General features: G+C 36.7%; 2 protein-coding genes and 1 pseudogene across 2 annotated transcripts; 1 reads left to right on the top strand and 2 right to left on the bottom strand.

Moving 5' to 3' along the window:
* Nucleotides 1-383: 383 nt before the first annotated feature.
* Nucleotides 384-4713, top strand: LOC107831976 (vacuolar protein sorting-associated protein 2 homolog 1). Its single transcript, XM_016659774.2, has 5 exons — nt 384-604; nt 2472-2602; nt 3094-3198; nt 4031-4291; nt 4378-4713. The coding sequence occupies exons 1-5, from the start codon at nt 568-570 to the stop codon at nt 4513-4515; spliced, it is 672 nt and encodes a 223-aa protein (XP_016515260.1). The 5' UTR covers nt 384-567; the 3' UTR covers nt 4516-4713.
* Nucleotides 1326-1486, bottom strand: LOC142163722 (U2 spliceosomal RNA; annotated as a pseudogene).
* A 5794-nt stretch (nt 4714-10507) lies between the features above and the next one.
* On the bottom strand, nt 10508-10963 carry LOC107831970 (RING-H2 finger protein ATL1-like). The gene has a single exon (XM_016659770.1). It carries the CDS (start codon nt 10961-10963, stop codon nt 10508-10510), a length of 456 nt encoding a protein of 151 aa, XP_016515256.1.
* Nucleotides 10964-16169: the final 5206 nt, after the last annotated feature.

Below are 16169 nucleotides of genomic sequence, written 5' to 3'. Positions count from 1 at the left end.
TTATTTGTTTCAAAGGAAAAAATATTACATCAAAAATGCGAAAAAAATAAAAAAAGTCGTGCAGCTTATGTTAGTTGATTCATTGTTATTGATAAGTCATAACAATGAAGACCAGATGCTAACCTGTGTTATCGTACTGTAAATATCTTAAGAAAAAGAAGGAGGAGAACGGGGGCTGAAGTTGTTCAAAAAATAAGTACAAGTTAAAACTTTTAAAAAAAAATATGTATAGATTAAATGGGGACGATCAAATAGGACGCCCGTGCAATTTTTACAATATAATGGGCTGACTCGGAGTCCAATTAAAGAGGCCAACCTATGTAAGATCAAACCCGAAGCCCATCTCCTAACGGAAAGTTCCTTTTGGGACTCTTAACTTCGCCGTGTTGCGGAATTGGATTCGCCAACCACTCTTGCCGCGTAGTACTTGACTCTTCCTTAAGCCTAAACCCACTCTTTTTCTCCTTCAAAATATCATTCCTTTTCAGATAGAGAAGAAGATAACTAGAAGAATAATTATTCAATCGAAAGCAATTGATTATTCTACCGACCGATCGATCGATCAAGATGAGTTTCCTATTCGGAAAGAGAAAAACTCCTGCAGGTACCTTTTTTTTTCAAATAAAAAATATCTGCTTGATTTTAATCCAATTGATTTTTACTGCTATTTTAATGATTTATTTGCGGTTTAAAATTTTCTATTTCGTGATGTATTTAGCGATCTATTTGAATTGATGCGCGATCACCTGGAATTGAGTAAATTTGTTAAATTCAGTATGATTGACCTTTCATCATTGATTTGTAATTGTAGAATCTCTATCTCATGCGAAATTAGGTTTCTGGTTTTGATGCTTTTGCTTAGTTAAGTTTAAGAGGGCAGATGTACGGGGAGAGGGGGTCAAGGTTGTGGAGGGGGATGAAGCACGTGCAAACGTGCTTTGTTAGAATTAGCCATTTGCTTAAGCCTTGTTTGTTAGAATTAGCCGGTACCTGTGCTGGTGGAAGGTAGCAAGTACCCGGTGGAATAGTCGAGGTACACGCAAACTGGTCCAAACCCCACTATTCTAAATTATAGAAAAAGTTTTAGGGAAAGCGGATGATGCATAAGTGGACTTAGGATAATGAATAACTTATTTAGGATGTTCAAATTTTGAAGTTTGCTAGATTGATGGCAAAGATTTGGCTTTGGCCACCTTAGGTTCGGTAATTTTTTATTTTTTTTTGGTTTTAGCATTCTTCAAATGGTGTTTGAGGATGAGAGTATCGTGATCCAATCTTTAGTCCTCCATTATTATGTAAATTCTAAATTTCTATTTTGCTGATCAAGCAGGTTTTTTGGAGCATCTCTTTACTGCTCCATTAAAATATTTAAAGCTTGTTTTTCCCATAATATAAGTGAATATCACGTGACACAACATCCAACGGATATTAAACTGATAAGGACAAATACTACACTTGATCTTAGCAAAAAGGCCAAGAAAGGGAAAAGGTTGATTTTCTTATAATCGATTTGTATTTTCTACTGTTAAAGCTTAACCAGTAAAACCCCAACTTTGTGTTGGTCTTGTTCAAATACAAACGCTAGAATAAGTTGACACCCAAAAAATGGAAAAAAGAAAAACTAACTTGATTCAGATAAGTTCAGTGCTTTGTTCTGTGTATGTGCCCACTTCTTTTGGAAAAGTCACCTTTTTGTGTAGGAAATTGATCTCATAAACTAGGTCAATTTTATGTTTGTATGTCTGGTATACTTACTTATTTATCAGAGCAAGGTTGCGAGTCCATATCCCAAATCATACCTCTACAGATATTTTTTTACGAGTCCTTTAATGTCTGAATGTATCATTATTTTACCTTACATGTTTTGTAGAAGTCTCAATATATCAGAATTGAGTTGTATTTTGGGGTTTATGAATTTGATCAGAGTTTGACTCGTAACATTGTTTGTGCTGGAATAGTTACCAGGGAATTTATCTCTCGGACCTTTTCGTTTTTCCTTTCTTTTAAAAATTGTAATACACTGGGAGATGGGTAATCCATTGTTGTTGGAAAATTTACCATTATTTCTTTTGGATCGCTTAGAGAACTTTTAATTCTTTTTTGAAATTTTTAACTTTTCTATACCTCTCTTGAAGTTTTAAGAAGTCTTTGCATGTTGTAATGGTGCTATTTGTCTATTCACTTATCTTTTTTAGTTTATTATTAAATTTAACATGGCTCTGTTTCTTTTATAGAAAACTGATTTTGCTATAGTTCTTAGAAAATAATACAACTTTTTCTTGGTATTTTACAGTTTTACTTGCTGATTCTCAGTTTTATGGATTTTAGCTGTTAATTTCCCCCTTTATTGTTTCTTAAGTAAACTGGTGCATGATAATGCTCTGTGATATCCTTGTGGAACTTGACGGAATGTGATTGTTGTTAGCTTTTCCTATCTTTGCAGATTTTTTAATGTTTTATTTCATTTACAGAGCTCCTGCGTGAAAATAAGCGTATGCTTGATAAATCTATCCGAGAAATAGAAAGGGAGCGACAGGGGCTACAAACACAAGAGAAGAAGCTAATTGCAGAGATAAAGAAAAGTGCAAAGCAAGGGCAGATGGTAGGTCTTCTCTCTGGATCTTAGCCCCACTGTCTTAGTAAGGAGTACTTCTCCATCTTTTTTATTTTTAGAGGTGGATTATTCTATGATGGAGGAGCCTATCCTTCAATTTTGTTATTGGTATTGTAGGTTGCTTGAACTAATAGTAAACATCAGTCATACCATTAATGAAGTGCTGAAGAGGGCCTATTCTCTAGTTAATCAAACATTGCTCAGAGACGAACCGCGAAAAAAACCCAGCGCTTAGGTTTCTAATTTAGATGTGGGTCAATTAGTTGAACAGAAAATCTATTGGTATAGTAGAGTTTACAATCATATGCAAATAATTACTGTATAGAGTTAGTGCGAGTGCATCGAGTCCTGGAAAAAGACACTAAGCTATTTACTCCTGTTTTTGAGTCGGTATAGTATTATGCTATAGATAGTGCAAGGAGATAGGATTTATAACAATGCTTAAGCCCGTTTGTGATTTGAAGTTCTTTTGATTCTAGGGTGCTGTAAAGGTGATGGCAAAAGATCTTATCAGGACAAGGCATCAGGTTGAAAAATTTTACAAGCTTAAGTCCCAACTTCAAGGTGTCTCCCTCAGAATACAGGTAGTTATGGACATGATCATTATCATTAACATTTTTGTCAGCTTTTGTTGCTGCTGTAGCTATTGCTATTGTTTTACTTCTTGAAAAGTATTAATCTTTCTTGAGAATATAACCACTGTCATTGTGGGACGTTGTTCGCAAAACTTAATATTTGCGTAATAGTATCCTTGATTTCTTCCTGCCCTTCCCCTTGAGTAAATTCTGCAACCTTAACAATAAATTTCCTTCACATGCTCATGGACAATTTTAAATGTGTCTCCATTGGTTCATTTGTATGAAGCTAGATGAAATCTGCTCCTTTGCCTTTGTGGTGAAGGAGCATCGATACAAAAATTTGCACATAATAATTCTATATACTGGAAGTTGATAAATTCATTTCTTTCCAAAAAAAAAAAAGGTTGATAAACTAGTCCTTTGCATGCCTGACCACTGGGTTGTCTATCTACACTGAAATCATTAAAGTTTGATTGCTCCACCCCTACCCCCGGCTCAGAGCGAAAAAGAAAAAGAAATGAAAGAGAGAAAGAATGAAAAGCTAAAAACATGGAAGTAGAAGAATAAAAGAGAGTATCTATCTTTGGAAAGGAAGCAAAAAGTGTTCTTTTTGTGTTGCAAAGGAATTGAGATGTCCTGATAATATGGTATCTTCTCTTGTCGTTCGGAATATCTAGCTACAGGCAAATTGGTTGATGGAAATCATTATGCTGTGTGAATGATTGACTAAGAGATCTTAACAGAGTCGATTTCACTTAAACATATTTGGTTGTCCGAAGAATGAATGGTTTGCTAACTCTTTCTTTTCTTAATACCCAAATATTATCATTGATATCAGACTTTAAAATCAACACAAGCAATGGGTGAAGCAATGAAAGGTGTTACAAAGGCAATGGGACAGATGAACAGGCAGATGAATTTGCCGGCATTGCAGAGAATAATGCAAGAATTTGAGATGCAAAATGAAAAGATGGAAATGGTGAGTGAGGTGATGGGAGATGCCATCGATGATGCTTTGGAAGGGGATGAGGAAGAAGAAGAAACTGAAGAGTTGGTGAACCAGGTCCTTGATGAGATTGGAATTAGTATGAATAATGAGGTATTTTACCACTCTTTCGTTACACACTTATTTGGATCTATCATATGTTTGTACTGCTAATTTTATGGTCCTTGAATTAATGGCAGCTTGTCAATGCTCCTTCTTCTGCGGTGGCTGCTCCAGCAGCGAAAAACAAGGTTGCACAAGCTGAGGCAAGTGAACATGACGACGGTGGGATAGACAGTGATCTGCAAGCAAGGTTAGACAATTTGAGGAAAATGTAAATTGCTTACAGATTGAATGGAAACTTTATATGGCTTTGTAACATTTGTGAAAATTCTGGTCTGTCATTGCAACACATAGCATGCCCGATGCTTTCTGTTTATTCTTGAGTCTATTTGTATTATAGTACTTAGTTACACGAATGATTGAAAAAGTTCGCGGTAAAGTTTTTGTATTAGAAAGAAAGATTTCCTCTTTTACTGTTTGGATTCTGATTGATTGAGGGGTGCTTCTTTGTCATATCCGTGGTGCGCTTTGGCCGCCTGTCATTCCAGATTTGGGAATTTTAACACCGAATATTGCGTGAGCCTATCTTTTTCATTCCCTCGATAAGTGGAACATTGCTAGTTAGAAACAGCATGGCTAGGTTGTTAATGAAACACAGTAATGGAATTAACAGTTGGCAAAGGTTATTGCTTAATAAACAAAGATATGGGCTTAAGTATTATGGCCGTAAGACAGCCGTTATATACGATTTTGAGTGGAATATGTGAGAAATTTCCCCTATTTTTTTGGCAGTCACTGAATTATTGAAACTGTGGGAAGAGGGCAAGTAGGATATGCTCACTTAAGAATTTGCTTTATATCAGTTTCTAAGCCATTTGCTTCATAAGATGCTTTTTGACATCTTTCATTCTCCGATAGCACCTTTCCGGTCACCACCCTTAAACTGGAAATTAAAGAGTGAACTCGCTGCATGCCCTTTGGGTTGGTCAGGCTCATGTGACGCCGTTGTCAACTTCTTTTAGATATGACTATCTAATTCAGAAGGGAAGAAATTGCATCGGTATCTCAATTTCAATTCAAATATGAGTTTGATTCACACTTCATATTTTGAGAAAGATTCATCGTCCGAAAGGAGAAACAAATGGGAGTCTTCGTCTAAAGAAATGCATTGAGATATGATAGATGTATAGTCTTTCAACGAGATTAAAAAAAGAAGGGGGTGGTTCCTTCAATTGTGGCATCACCTTCATCATCCCTCAAACAGGTTGATGAGCTTTTTGACAATTTGATATGAGCAAACTTCAGAATCATCACACAGTCTTAGGAATGCTCCTTGTAAAAGAAAAAAAAGTAAACATATCTAAGAGATTTCAATGATATCAGAAGTTTAGTGAACATCCTTTAATTTTTTCAAACACGTAGAGCTGTCAAAATGGGTTAGTCCAGTCCAACCCAACCCAAGCCTCGTGGGCTTTTAAATTTGGTGGGTTAGGGTGGGCCGGCCCTCCATCTATATGGGCCTTAAAATGGCTAGCCCAGCCCTAAGAGGATCGCGGGCTAGGGCGGACCGACCCTTCAATTTTTTTAGAAAAAAATATTGTTTCAAATCTTTAGATATTTTTTCGTAACATAATCTCTTAATCATATGAATGACTTCTGTTTATTTAGAGTGTACAAGAATCTTGATATTTGATAAGGAATCTCGTAATTGAAATGCAAATTCTTTATATCTCTAGCTCTTCTTTTTTTAACGTTATATGAATATTTTTTTAGTACTTTTCTTTCACTTTTCTTGGGTTCAGGAATTGCATCAATAAGTTTATATGTTAAGGTTTTTTAATTTAGGTTTAACATTATTTGTTGATTTCATCGTTATAGTACATAAATTTTTAAAATTCATGAAATTTGCTAGTGTTGTCAATTTTCTTTGGGTATTAAAACTTGACCTTTTTCTATACTGAAGAGCAATTTAATAATTAATAATATATTAAAGTAACCAAACTTATTATTGGCCACTTAAAACTTTCCTAGTTCGTTATTAGTTAAGCAAAAGAAAAACTAATCTTGTCATACTACATGCATGTCAAAAATATAAATTCTAGTTGATATGGAAGGATAAATGAGCAATCTAAGATTGGAAAATGGGGATTATAATTAATATTTTTTACTTTTTAATTTTTTTAAATATTTAAATTTGAATTTAATTAATTTTTGGCCCACGGGCCGGCCCAGACCCAACCTCAGTCAAACCTGGCTGGGCTTATAAGCTTCAGTTTTAAATGGGCTAAAAATCCAACCCAGCCCTGCCCAAGTAGCAGGCTGGGTTAGGTTGGCCTCACGGGCCAAGTCCATTTTGACGGCTCTACTAACAGATATCCTCGAAATTATTAACATTGGTTAGGTCAAGAAGGACATGATCATGGAAATGAGATCAACATAGGCTTAGCTAAAAGAAAGTCTAAACAATATAATTAACTATGGTGTATAGCCCACACCATTTGTATGCATCCAGGCGATCGGACGCAAATCGCCTAAAATATTGTCGGCCCATCAAAAATGACCTAACAATAACTACCACTTCGTCATGATCGTTCCTCATTTTTTGGCGTTTTATGGCCATAAAATTGAAATTCCGTCTGATTCCTAGATTTTCGTCTGCTATAACACACGTCAAATATATTCAGGCGACCGGACCCGAATTGCCTAAAATTTTGTCGGCCCATAAAAAATGACCTAAGGAACAATAGTCATTGTTTTGCCATCACCGTTCCTCATTTTTGGCGTTTTAGGGCCATACCACTAGAATTTCGGTCAATTTCCAGATTTTCGTGTGCTCATAGCCCATACCATTTGCATGCATCCGGCACGACCTGACCCGAATCGCCTAAAATATTGCATGCCCATAAAAACGACCCAAGGAATAATAGCCACCGCTTTGCCATGAGCGTTCCTCATTTTGGGCGTTTTAGGACCATAAAACTGGAATTCTACCCTATTCCTGAATTTTCGTGTGCTATAGCCCATGGCCAGCATACATCCAAGCGCTCGGACCCAAATTGCCTAAATTATTTCCGGCTCATAAAAAATGACCTAAGGAACAATGGTTACCATTTCTCCATGACCGTTCCTCATTTTTTGGCGTTTTAGGGCCGTAAAACTGGAATTCCTCCTAATTTCTAGATTTTCATGTGCTATCGCCCTCCTCTCTGCCCCTCGGGGTAGAGGTAAGGTCTGCGTACATATTACCCTCCTCAGACCTCACTTGTGGGATTACACTGGGTTGTTGTTGTTGTTGTTGTCATGTGCTATCTCCCACACCATCTACATGCATCCGGACGACGGGACCCGAATCGCCTAAAAATTGGTCGGTCCATTAAAAAAATCTAAGGAACAATAGTCATCACTTCGCTATGACCGTTCCTCATTTTTTAGAGTTCTAGGGCCAAAATTGAAATTTTACCAGATTCTCAGATTTTCATGTGTTATAGCACACACCATCTGTATGCATCCTGCGACTGGACCCTAATCGTCTAAAATTTTGTCCGCCCACCAAAAACGGCCTAAGGTACAATAATCACCGCTTCGCCATGACTGTTCCTCCTTTTTTTGGCGTTTTAGGGCCATAAAACTAGAATTCCGCCCTATTTCCAGATTTTTGTATGTTACAGCCCACTATCTGCATGCATCCGGGTGACCTGACCGAAATTGCCTAAAATAAGGGCGGCCCATAAAAAATGACCGAAGGAAAAATAGCCACCACTTCGCCATGACCGTTCCTCGTTTATTGGCGTTTTAGGGCCATAAAATTGGAATTCTGCCCCGATTCCCACATTTTCTATGCTATAGCTCGCGCCATCTGCATGCATCCAGGCGACGGGACCCGAATTGCTAAAATTTTGTCGGCCCATCAAAACCGACCTAAGGAACAATAGTTATCGCATCGCCATCTGCATGCATCCAGGCCGCGCCATCTGCATGCATCCAGGCGACGGGACCCGAATCGCTAAAATTTTGTCGGCCCATCAAAAACGACCTAAGGAACAATAGTTATCGCATCGCCATGACTGTTCCTCATTATTTGGCGTTTTAGGGTCATAAAACTAGAATTCCCCAAATTCCCAGATTTTCGTGTGCTATAACGCACGCCGTCCGCATGTATTTGAGCTATCAGACCCGAATCGCCTAAAATTTTGTTGGTCCATAAAAGACGACCTAAGGAACAATAGTCACCGCTTCACCATTACTGTTCCTCTTTTTTGGCGTTTTAGGGCATAAAAATGGAATTCCACCCGATTCCAGAATTTCGTATACTATAGCCCACACCATCTACATGCCTCCAAGAGGCCAAACCGGAATCGCCTAAAATTTTGTCGGACACCAAAAATGACCTAAGGAACAATAGTCACCGCTTCGCCATGACTGTTCCTCCTATTTTGGCATTTTAAGGCCATAAAACTGGAATTTCACCTGATTTCCAGATTTTTGTATGATATAGCTCGCGCCATATGCATGCATATGGACGACCGGATCCAAATTACCTAAAATTTGAGCGGCCCATAAAAAACGACCTAAGAAACAATAGCCAGCACTTTGCCATGACCGTTACTCTTTTTTGTGATTTAGGGCTATAAAACTGAAATTCTGCCTGATTTCCCAGATTTTCGTGTGCTATAACCCACACCATCTGCATGGGTCCAGTGCCCAGACCCGAATCGCTTAAAATTTTGCCGGCCTATCAAAAATGACTTAAGGTACAATAGCCACCGATTCGCCATGACCGTTCCTCCTTTTGCATCTTAGGGCCATAAAACTAGAATGCCTCTCGATTCTCATATTTTCGTATGCTAATAGCTCGCGCCATCTGCATGCATACAGGTGACTAGACCCGAATTGCCTAAAATTTGGACGGCCCATAAAAAGTGAAGGAGCAATAGCCACCATTTTGCCATGACCGTTCCTCTTTCTTGGCAATTTAGGGCCATAAAATTGGAATTTCACCCGATTCTCCGATTTTTGTGTGTTATAGCCCACCCTATCTGCATGCATACGGGTGACCGGACCTGAATCGCCTAAAATTTTGTTTGGCTCATAAATAATGACCTAAGAAGCAATAGCCACTGCGATGACTATTGTTCCTTAGAGCCATAAAATAGAATTTCTACCCGATTCCCAGATTTCCGTATGCTACAACCTACGCCATCTGCATGCATTCGGGCAAACGGACCGGAATCACCTAAAATTTGGTCGGCCCATAAAATGACCTAAAGAACAATTGTCAGCGCCTTGCCATAACTATTCCTTATTTTTTCGCTTTTTAGGGCCATAAAACTAGAATTCCGCCCGATTTTCCATATTTTCGTGTGCTATAGCTCATGCCATCTGCATGCATCCAGGCGACCAGATCTAAATCGCCTAATTTTGCCGACCCATCAAAAATGACCTAAAAAACAATAGTCACTACTTCGTCATGACCGTTCTTTAGTTTTTGGCGTTTTAGGGCAATAAAACTGGAATTTCGCCCAATTCCCAAATTTTTATATGTTATAGCTCACGCTATCTGCATGCATCCAATTGACCGGACCCGAATAGCGTAAAATTTTACCGGTCCATCATAAATGACCTAAGGAATAATAGTCACCGCTTCGCCATGATCGTTCCTCGTTTTTTGGCATTTAGGACTATAAAACTGAAATTTTGTCCGATTTCTAAAGTTTTATGTGTTATAGTCCACATCATCTACATGCATCTGGGCGACCAGACGTTCGCCTAAAATTTTGTCGGCTCATCCAACAACACCTAAGGAACAATAGTCACCGTTTCGCCATGACCGTTTCTCGTTTTTTGGCGTTTTAGGAATATAAAACTATTCCGCCTGATTCCCAAATTTTTGTGTTCTAGCACATAAGCTTGTAGCCTGGTTGTCAATTAAATGCATGAAAGTAGAGAACATGAAGATTCAAATCACAACAAAGACAACAACCAAAAAAAAGAAGTTAGGTCATGTTTCTTCTTATTTGGCTAAGTTTTTGTAGGATTTCAAGCCTTGCAATCCTATGTTGATAGAAGGTAGTAAATTTTCCATGAAATAGTTTTTAATATTTTCCGTAGGATTTCAAGCCTTGCAATTACCCCACCCCATCTGGGATCAACGGAACTCTTCATGCAAAAACTTAGTTTTCCTATAAACAAAAAACTAATCAGAAACACTAAACTGAATTGCCTTGAACTACAATTCCTTCTCTAAAATTCTCCTCTTGTCGTGTGAAACTACTCCGGTGAAGCACCGGCAGCTCCACCGGAGAACGACACATAGGGCAATCCAAGTGAGAATAAAGCCACATCAATACAAGAAGCATGAAAAGAGTGGTTGCATCTTGGAAGTTGCTTTACATCTTCCCCTTCTTTAAAATCTGATAAACACACAGAACACTCAATATCATCATTATTCTTCTCATGATCATTTCCTCCAACTTCAACTCCTTCTTTCTTGTACCTGAAACTGGACATTAAGTTCACATTAAGGTTATCTAGAGAAACATGGCTAGATATTTGTTCAGTAGACTGATCATTCGTGTGGTTATTTTCGTTGCACCATCGAACGATAAGGAGATTGTAGAGGCCAAGTAAGACAGCTGCTATTCCGACAATGAAGAAAGTGGGTAAGTTTGATTGTTTTGGAGAAGAAGGTGATGAAGGAGTATAAGGCATAGGAGCTTCTGCCATAGCTTGAACCTTTTTGTTTGAGAAACAAATTTTAGGTCCCTCTATCCCACCTTAAACTACAGTATTAGCAATGGGTGGGGGGAGGAGAGGGGGTATATATTATTATATTAAGATAATAGGCAAAAGTTTTATAGTGAAAGTTAATCAAATAATACTCTTCAAATGTCATTTTAGCCCTAAAAATATTGTTTCAAAATAAGTGTCGCTTTAGAAAACCGAGGAATTAAGTGGGTTTTTTTTCTATCAAATCTACTCCAATAAATGATTTATACAATTTTCTAAAAATTCCCAACGCTTATTACACATTTTGAAGAGAGATAAAAGGTAATTTAGTCAACTAACTTTTATGATTAATGTTGTTAAATAATCTTTTTAATGGGTGTTTCTAAACCTTTAAATGAGGACAGGAGGAATTAAATATTACTAGTAGAATGATGTCAAACACTGTATGTTGCTTTAAAATGAAAATGAGTCATATATATTAGTATTGGTAGAAGGGGGAGTATAATCTATTAGTAATATACTCTTCCAATACAAGAGTGTGGTAGGATGTTAATGAGATTTCTCCATTCTTAATTTTTTTTTGCAATAATCTATGAATATTACCATAACAAACTAAACGATTTACAAACTCAGAGCAGCCAGTTGTTCCAATCCACTAGGATCAGAATCTCTCTAGTTCTCAAAAAACAAACAATAACAAGGAACTCTAATTGTTATCAGTTTTAAATACTCTAGCTACATATCCTCTGTATCAAAATTGGGAAATTTCTAACTCTTCTAGGTCCTACTAACATACTAATCCTCTCCATAAGTTCCTTCTTAATTTGTATCTCTATAAATGCATTATTTACATTGATCTTCCTTAAATGCTTCCAATTCTGAGCTTGCCAAGTGTAGTATATTATCGCCCCAATGATTGTTGATGTTACTTCTTTCCTGAATTGCTTTCAGTGCTTATTCTTGATCCACTGCAACTCCTGCTAACAGTATAGGACGGGATAGTTATTCCTGACCAATTAAGCAATGTCACTCTTATATTCTGGGTCCAGATACATTCCACAAATAGATGTTGGTGAGTCTCAGGTACTCCACAATCACACAGTATGCAATTTATGTCCCCATTTATAGGAATGTTTGACTTCATCAGTCTTTCTTTAGTCATTAGTTTGTCTTGATATGCCAGCCAAGTAGTCACTCTTTGTCTTGGCAACATTACAACATTTCATTTAAGCTTTGCTTCCCTTAGCCTATTTATGTTTTCCCTCAGTGCTATGGAGTTGCTAGACACTGAATACAAACCACTAGTGGTCAGTTGGTAAACTCCTCTAGTATACCATTTTGCCATGATCTCATTCAGAGCATTTAGTTTTTTCCAATACCAGCTACAATCCTGTGGGGGTTGGTGATCCCAGATATTGTGATTAGACTTCATATAGACTTCATTGACCCATTTCACCCATAGTACATCCTTTTTAGTTGCCACCTACCATAGTAACTTGCCAACAGAAGCTATATTCCACTTTAAACTACAGTATTAGCAATGGGTGGGGGGAGGGGAGGGGGGTATATATTATTATATTAAGATAATAGGCAAAAGTTTTGTAGTGAAAGTTAATCAAATAATAATCTTCAAATGTCATTTTAGCCCTAAAAATATTGTTTCAAAATAAGTGTCGCTTTAGAAAACCGAGGAATTAAGTGGGGTTTTTTTCTATCAAATCTACTCCAATAAATGATTTATACAATTTTCTAAAAATTTCCAATGCTTATTACTCATTTTGAAGAGATAAAAGGTAATTTAGTCAAATAACTTTTATGATTAATGCTGTTAAATAATCTTTTTAATGGGTGTTTCTAGACCTTTAAACGAGGACAAAAAGAATTAAATATTACGAGTAGAATAATGTCAAATACTGTATGTTGCTTTAAAATGAAAATGAGTCATATACATTAGTATTGGTAGAAGGGGGAGTATAATCTATTAGTAATATACTCTTCCAATAGGAGAGTGTTGTAGGATGTTAATGAGATTTCTCCATTCTTAATTTTTTTTTTTTGCAATAATCTATGAATATTACCATAACAAACTAAACAATTTACAAACTCAGAGTAGCCAGTTGTTCCAATCCAGTAGGATCAGAATCTCTCTAGTTCTCAAAAAACAAACAATAACAAGGAACTCTAATTGTTATCGGTTTTAAATACTCTAGCTACATATCTTCTGTATCAAAATTGGAAAATTTCTAGCTCTTCTAGATCCTACTAACATACTAATCCTCTCCCTAAGTTCCTTCTTAATTTGTATCTCTATAAATGCATTATTTACATTGATCTTCCTTAAATGCTTCCAATTTTGAGCTTGCCAAGTGTAGTATATTATCGCCCCAATGATTGTTAATGTTACTTCTTTCCTGAATTGCTTTCAGTGCCTATTCTTGATCCACTGCAACTCCTGCTAACAGTATAGGACGGGATGGTTATTCCTGACCAATTAAGCAGTGTCACTCTTATATTCTGGGTCCAGATACAATCCACAAATAGATGTTGGTGAGTCTCAGTTACTCCACAATCACACAGTATGCAATTTATGTCCCCATTTATAGGAATGTTTGACTTCATTAGTCTTTCTTTAGTCATTAGTTTGTCTTGATATGCCAGCCAAGTAATCACTCTTTGTCTTGGCAACATTACAACATTTCATATAAGCTCTGCTTCCTTCAGCCTATTTATGTTTCCCCTCAGTGCTATGGAGTTGAACCAACATGCATACTCAGATGGAGAGTAAATACAAATAATCAATGACTAGTATAACATAGTGATTATTCATAATATTTTTATCCGATATGGAAGAAGACCTACGTCAACGTGTAAAAACATTATATCACTGATTTTTTAAGCCCGGGGACCAAGGGAATTGATCCCCAAATTTCTGGAATTAAAAACAACTAAAAAAATTTCAGAATTTTAGAAAAACAGCAAAAACACCATCTAAACGACCCCGAACGCCCAAAAAACGACTTCAGTCATGCATAAAATCCATGAGTATTGCTCACTGGGCCGTTTCGCATGGACCTGCCAAGTTTCAGGTCAATCGGAGTCCGTCAACTTTTTGACCTCCGATTTTCTGCCCTAATTCAGCAAAACGTGTTTTTCCGTTTTACATGATAAAATTCAGTTTTCAGATTATTCTAACTCAACATCACCAATATTAAAAGGATACATCAAGTTTTCAGAATAATCAACACAACCCATAACAGATAATCACACCAAAAAAACAGTGCAGGTTTTCAGAAAAACAAACTTTGCATGTAATTCAAAACTTGCATATAGAACATGATATTAATCCTTATGGTTTATCCTAATTATTTAATTAGACGTGAGTAAGCTCTGATACCATATGATGGAATATATACCACAGCGGAAGCAATAACAGAATCTTATTCACGTGTAATCTAAACAACTAGCACGTATGGAGATTTTAGGATTACCTCTTGAAGCGTAAACACAACAAATCTAGGTCGTTCTCCAGTTCCTCAGTTGAAAACACACTAGCAGATTTCCACAGTCTTCTACTGTGTTACCCAAACAATAACCGAAAAAGAGAGAATTTTGGGTGGGCAAAATTCTAGTAGAAACCGCAGTCAGAATCATGTAAAAAACGTCCAGCCCTTATATCCATATATATAGCTGCGTTTTTTAGGTCAAAACCGTTTTCAAAACCTGTTAGGTTTCCTTCTCCCACTAAGGGACGGTTTCCACGTTTTCTTTCCCACTAAGTAACAGTTTCCACTATTTTCTATTATTTAGGCACAGTAGGGACCACAGAATTTAATTAACAAGGCTTCCTATTATGATATTAATTTCGAAATTCTGAAACTAATTTCCATCATAATAAATTACGAATTATTCCACTAAAAATTCGTAATTGCACTCCTTAGTTCAATTTCTAAATTCTTCCATAAAACCTTATTTAACTCCCCATGTTAAGATTCAGATACTAATCAATCAAATTAAATTACTGACTATTTAATTTATTGATTACTTCCTTTAGACTTACACTTAACTTATTTCATGTGTCGGATACAAAATCCACCGGCCGGGTTTACACATGAAAACTTATAAGCTTTCATAAAGGAGTAACATCAATCTCAAAATTGAGACATGGATTCCATCAACTAATTATTACTTCGCCAATGTATATCATTGTTATCCAATTTACCAGGCTTATTGACTCGCGAAAGAATCTCACCTTTTAATAAATCAAAACAACAAGTGACATACACAGCTAATAATAATTATATCAGGATTAAGAGTATAAGTACATTAAATGGACTAGAGAAATTATTTTATAAAGTCAGTATAAAATACTCATCTCTACTTGATCCGTTCAATACATACAAAATGTACTAGCACAAGAAGTTGGAATTAAACCATTCCCATAATCAAGATAAATTATATTTAATCTTGTGCTACAATCATTCCGATGATTTGTCCAATTCCATCATTAGATTGTGAACATTAACTTTTATGTCTTACAAGAACCGATGATTTAATCTTCCGTGTATAAGCTAAACTCTATACACTAAATCATCTACTATGTAAGCAATGGACGCACAAACCAACACATGATCTATTTAAAATGAAACTTTATTGAATTTAAACAAGTAAATAAATAATTGTTCATAAAGAATACTATAACAATACGCATGGCTTATAGTATATTCTAACAATCTCCCACTTAGACTAATAACCATGCGTCTACAATTTTGACACTCATTCCTTCTACATGCTTATCAAAAGTCTTCTGTGGTAAGCTCTTAGTAAACGGATCTGCCAAGTTGTTCTCTGACGCAATCTTGGTGACCACTACATCCCCTCTCTGCACTATATCACGAATTAAATGATATTTACGCTCAATGTGCTTTGCCCTCTTATGGCTTCGTGGCTCCTTTGAATTTGCAACTGCACCACTATTATCACAGTAAAGCGTAATTGGTGCTTGAATCGAAGGAACCACACCCAACTCTCTCAGGAAGTTACCGAGCCAAACTGCCTCTTTGGCTGCCTCAGAGGCTGCCACATATTCGGCTTCCATGGTGGAATCAGCAACACAAGTTTGCTTGATACTCCTCCAACTTATGGCTCCACCTCCAAGAGTAAACACATTACCTGAGGTAGACTTTCTAGAATCTCTGTCTGATTG

This window comes from Nicotiana tabacum, chromosome 8 (assembly GCF_000715075.1).
Source record: "Nicotiana tabacum cultivar K326 chromosome 8, ASM71507v2, whole genome shotgun sequence".
Taxonomy (NCBI): domain Eukaryota; kingdom Viridiplantae; phylum Streptophyta; class Magnoliopsida; order Solanales; family Solanaceae; genus Nicotiana; species Nicotiana tabacum.
This window is presented reverse-complemented; position numbering and strand designations above follow the sequence as displayed.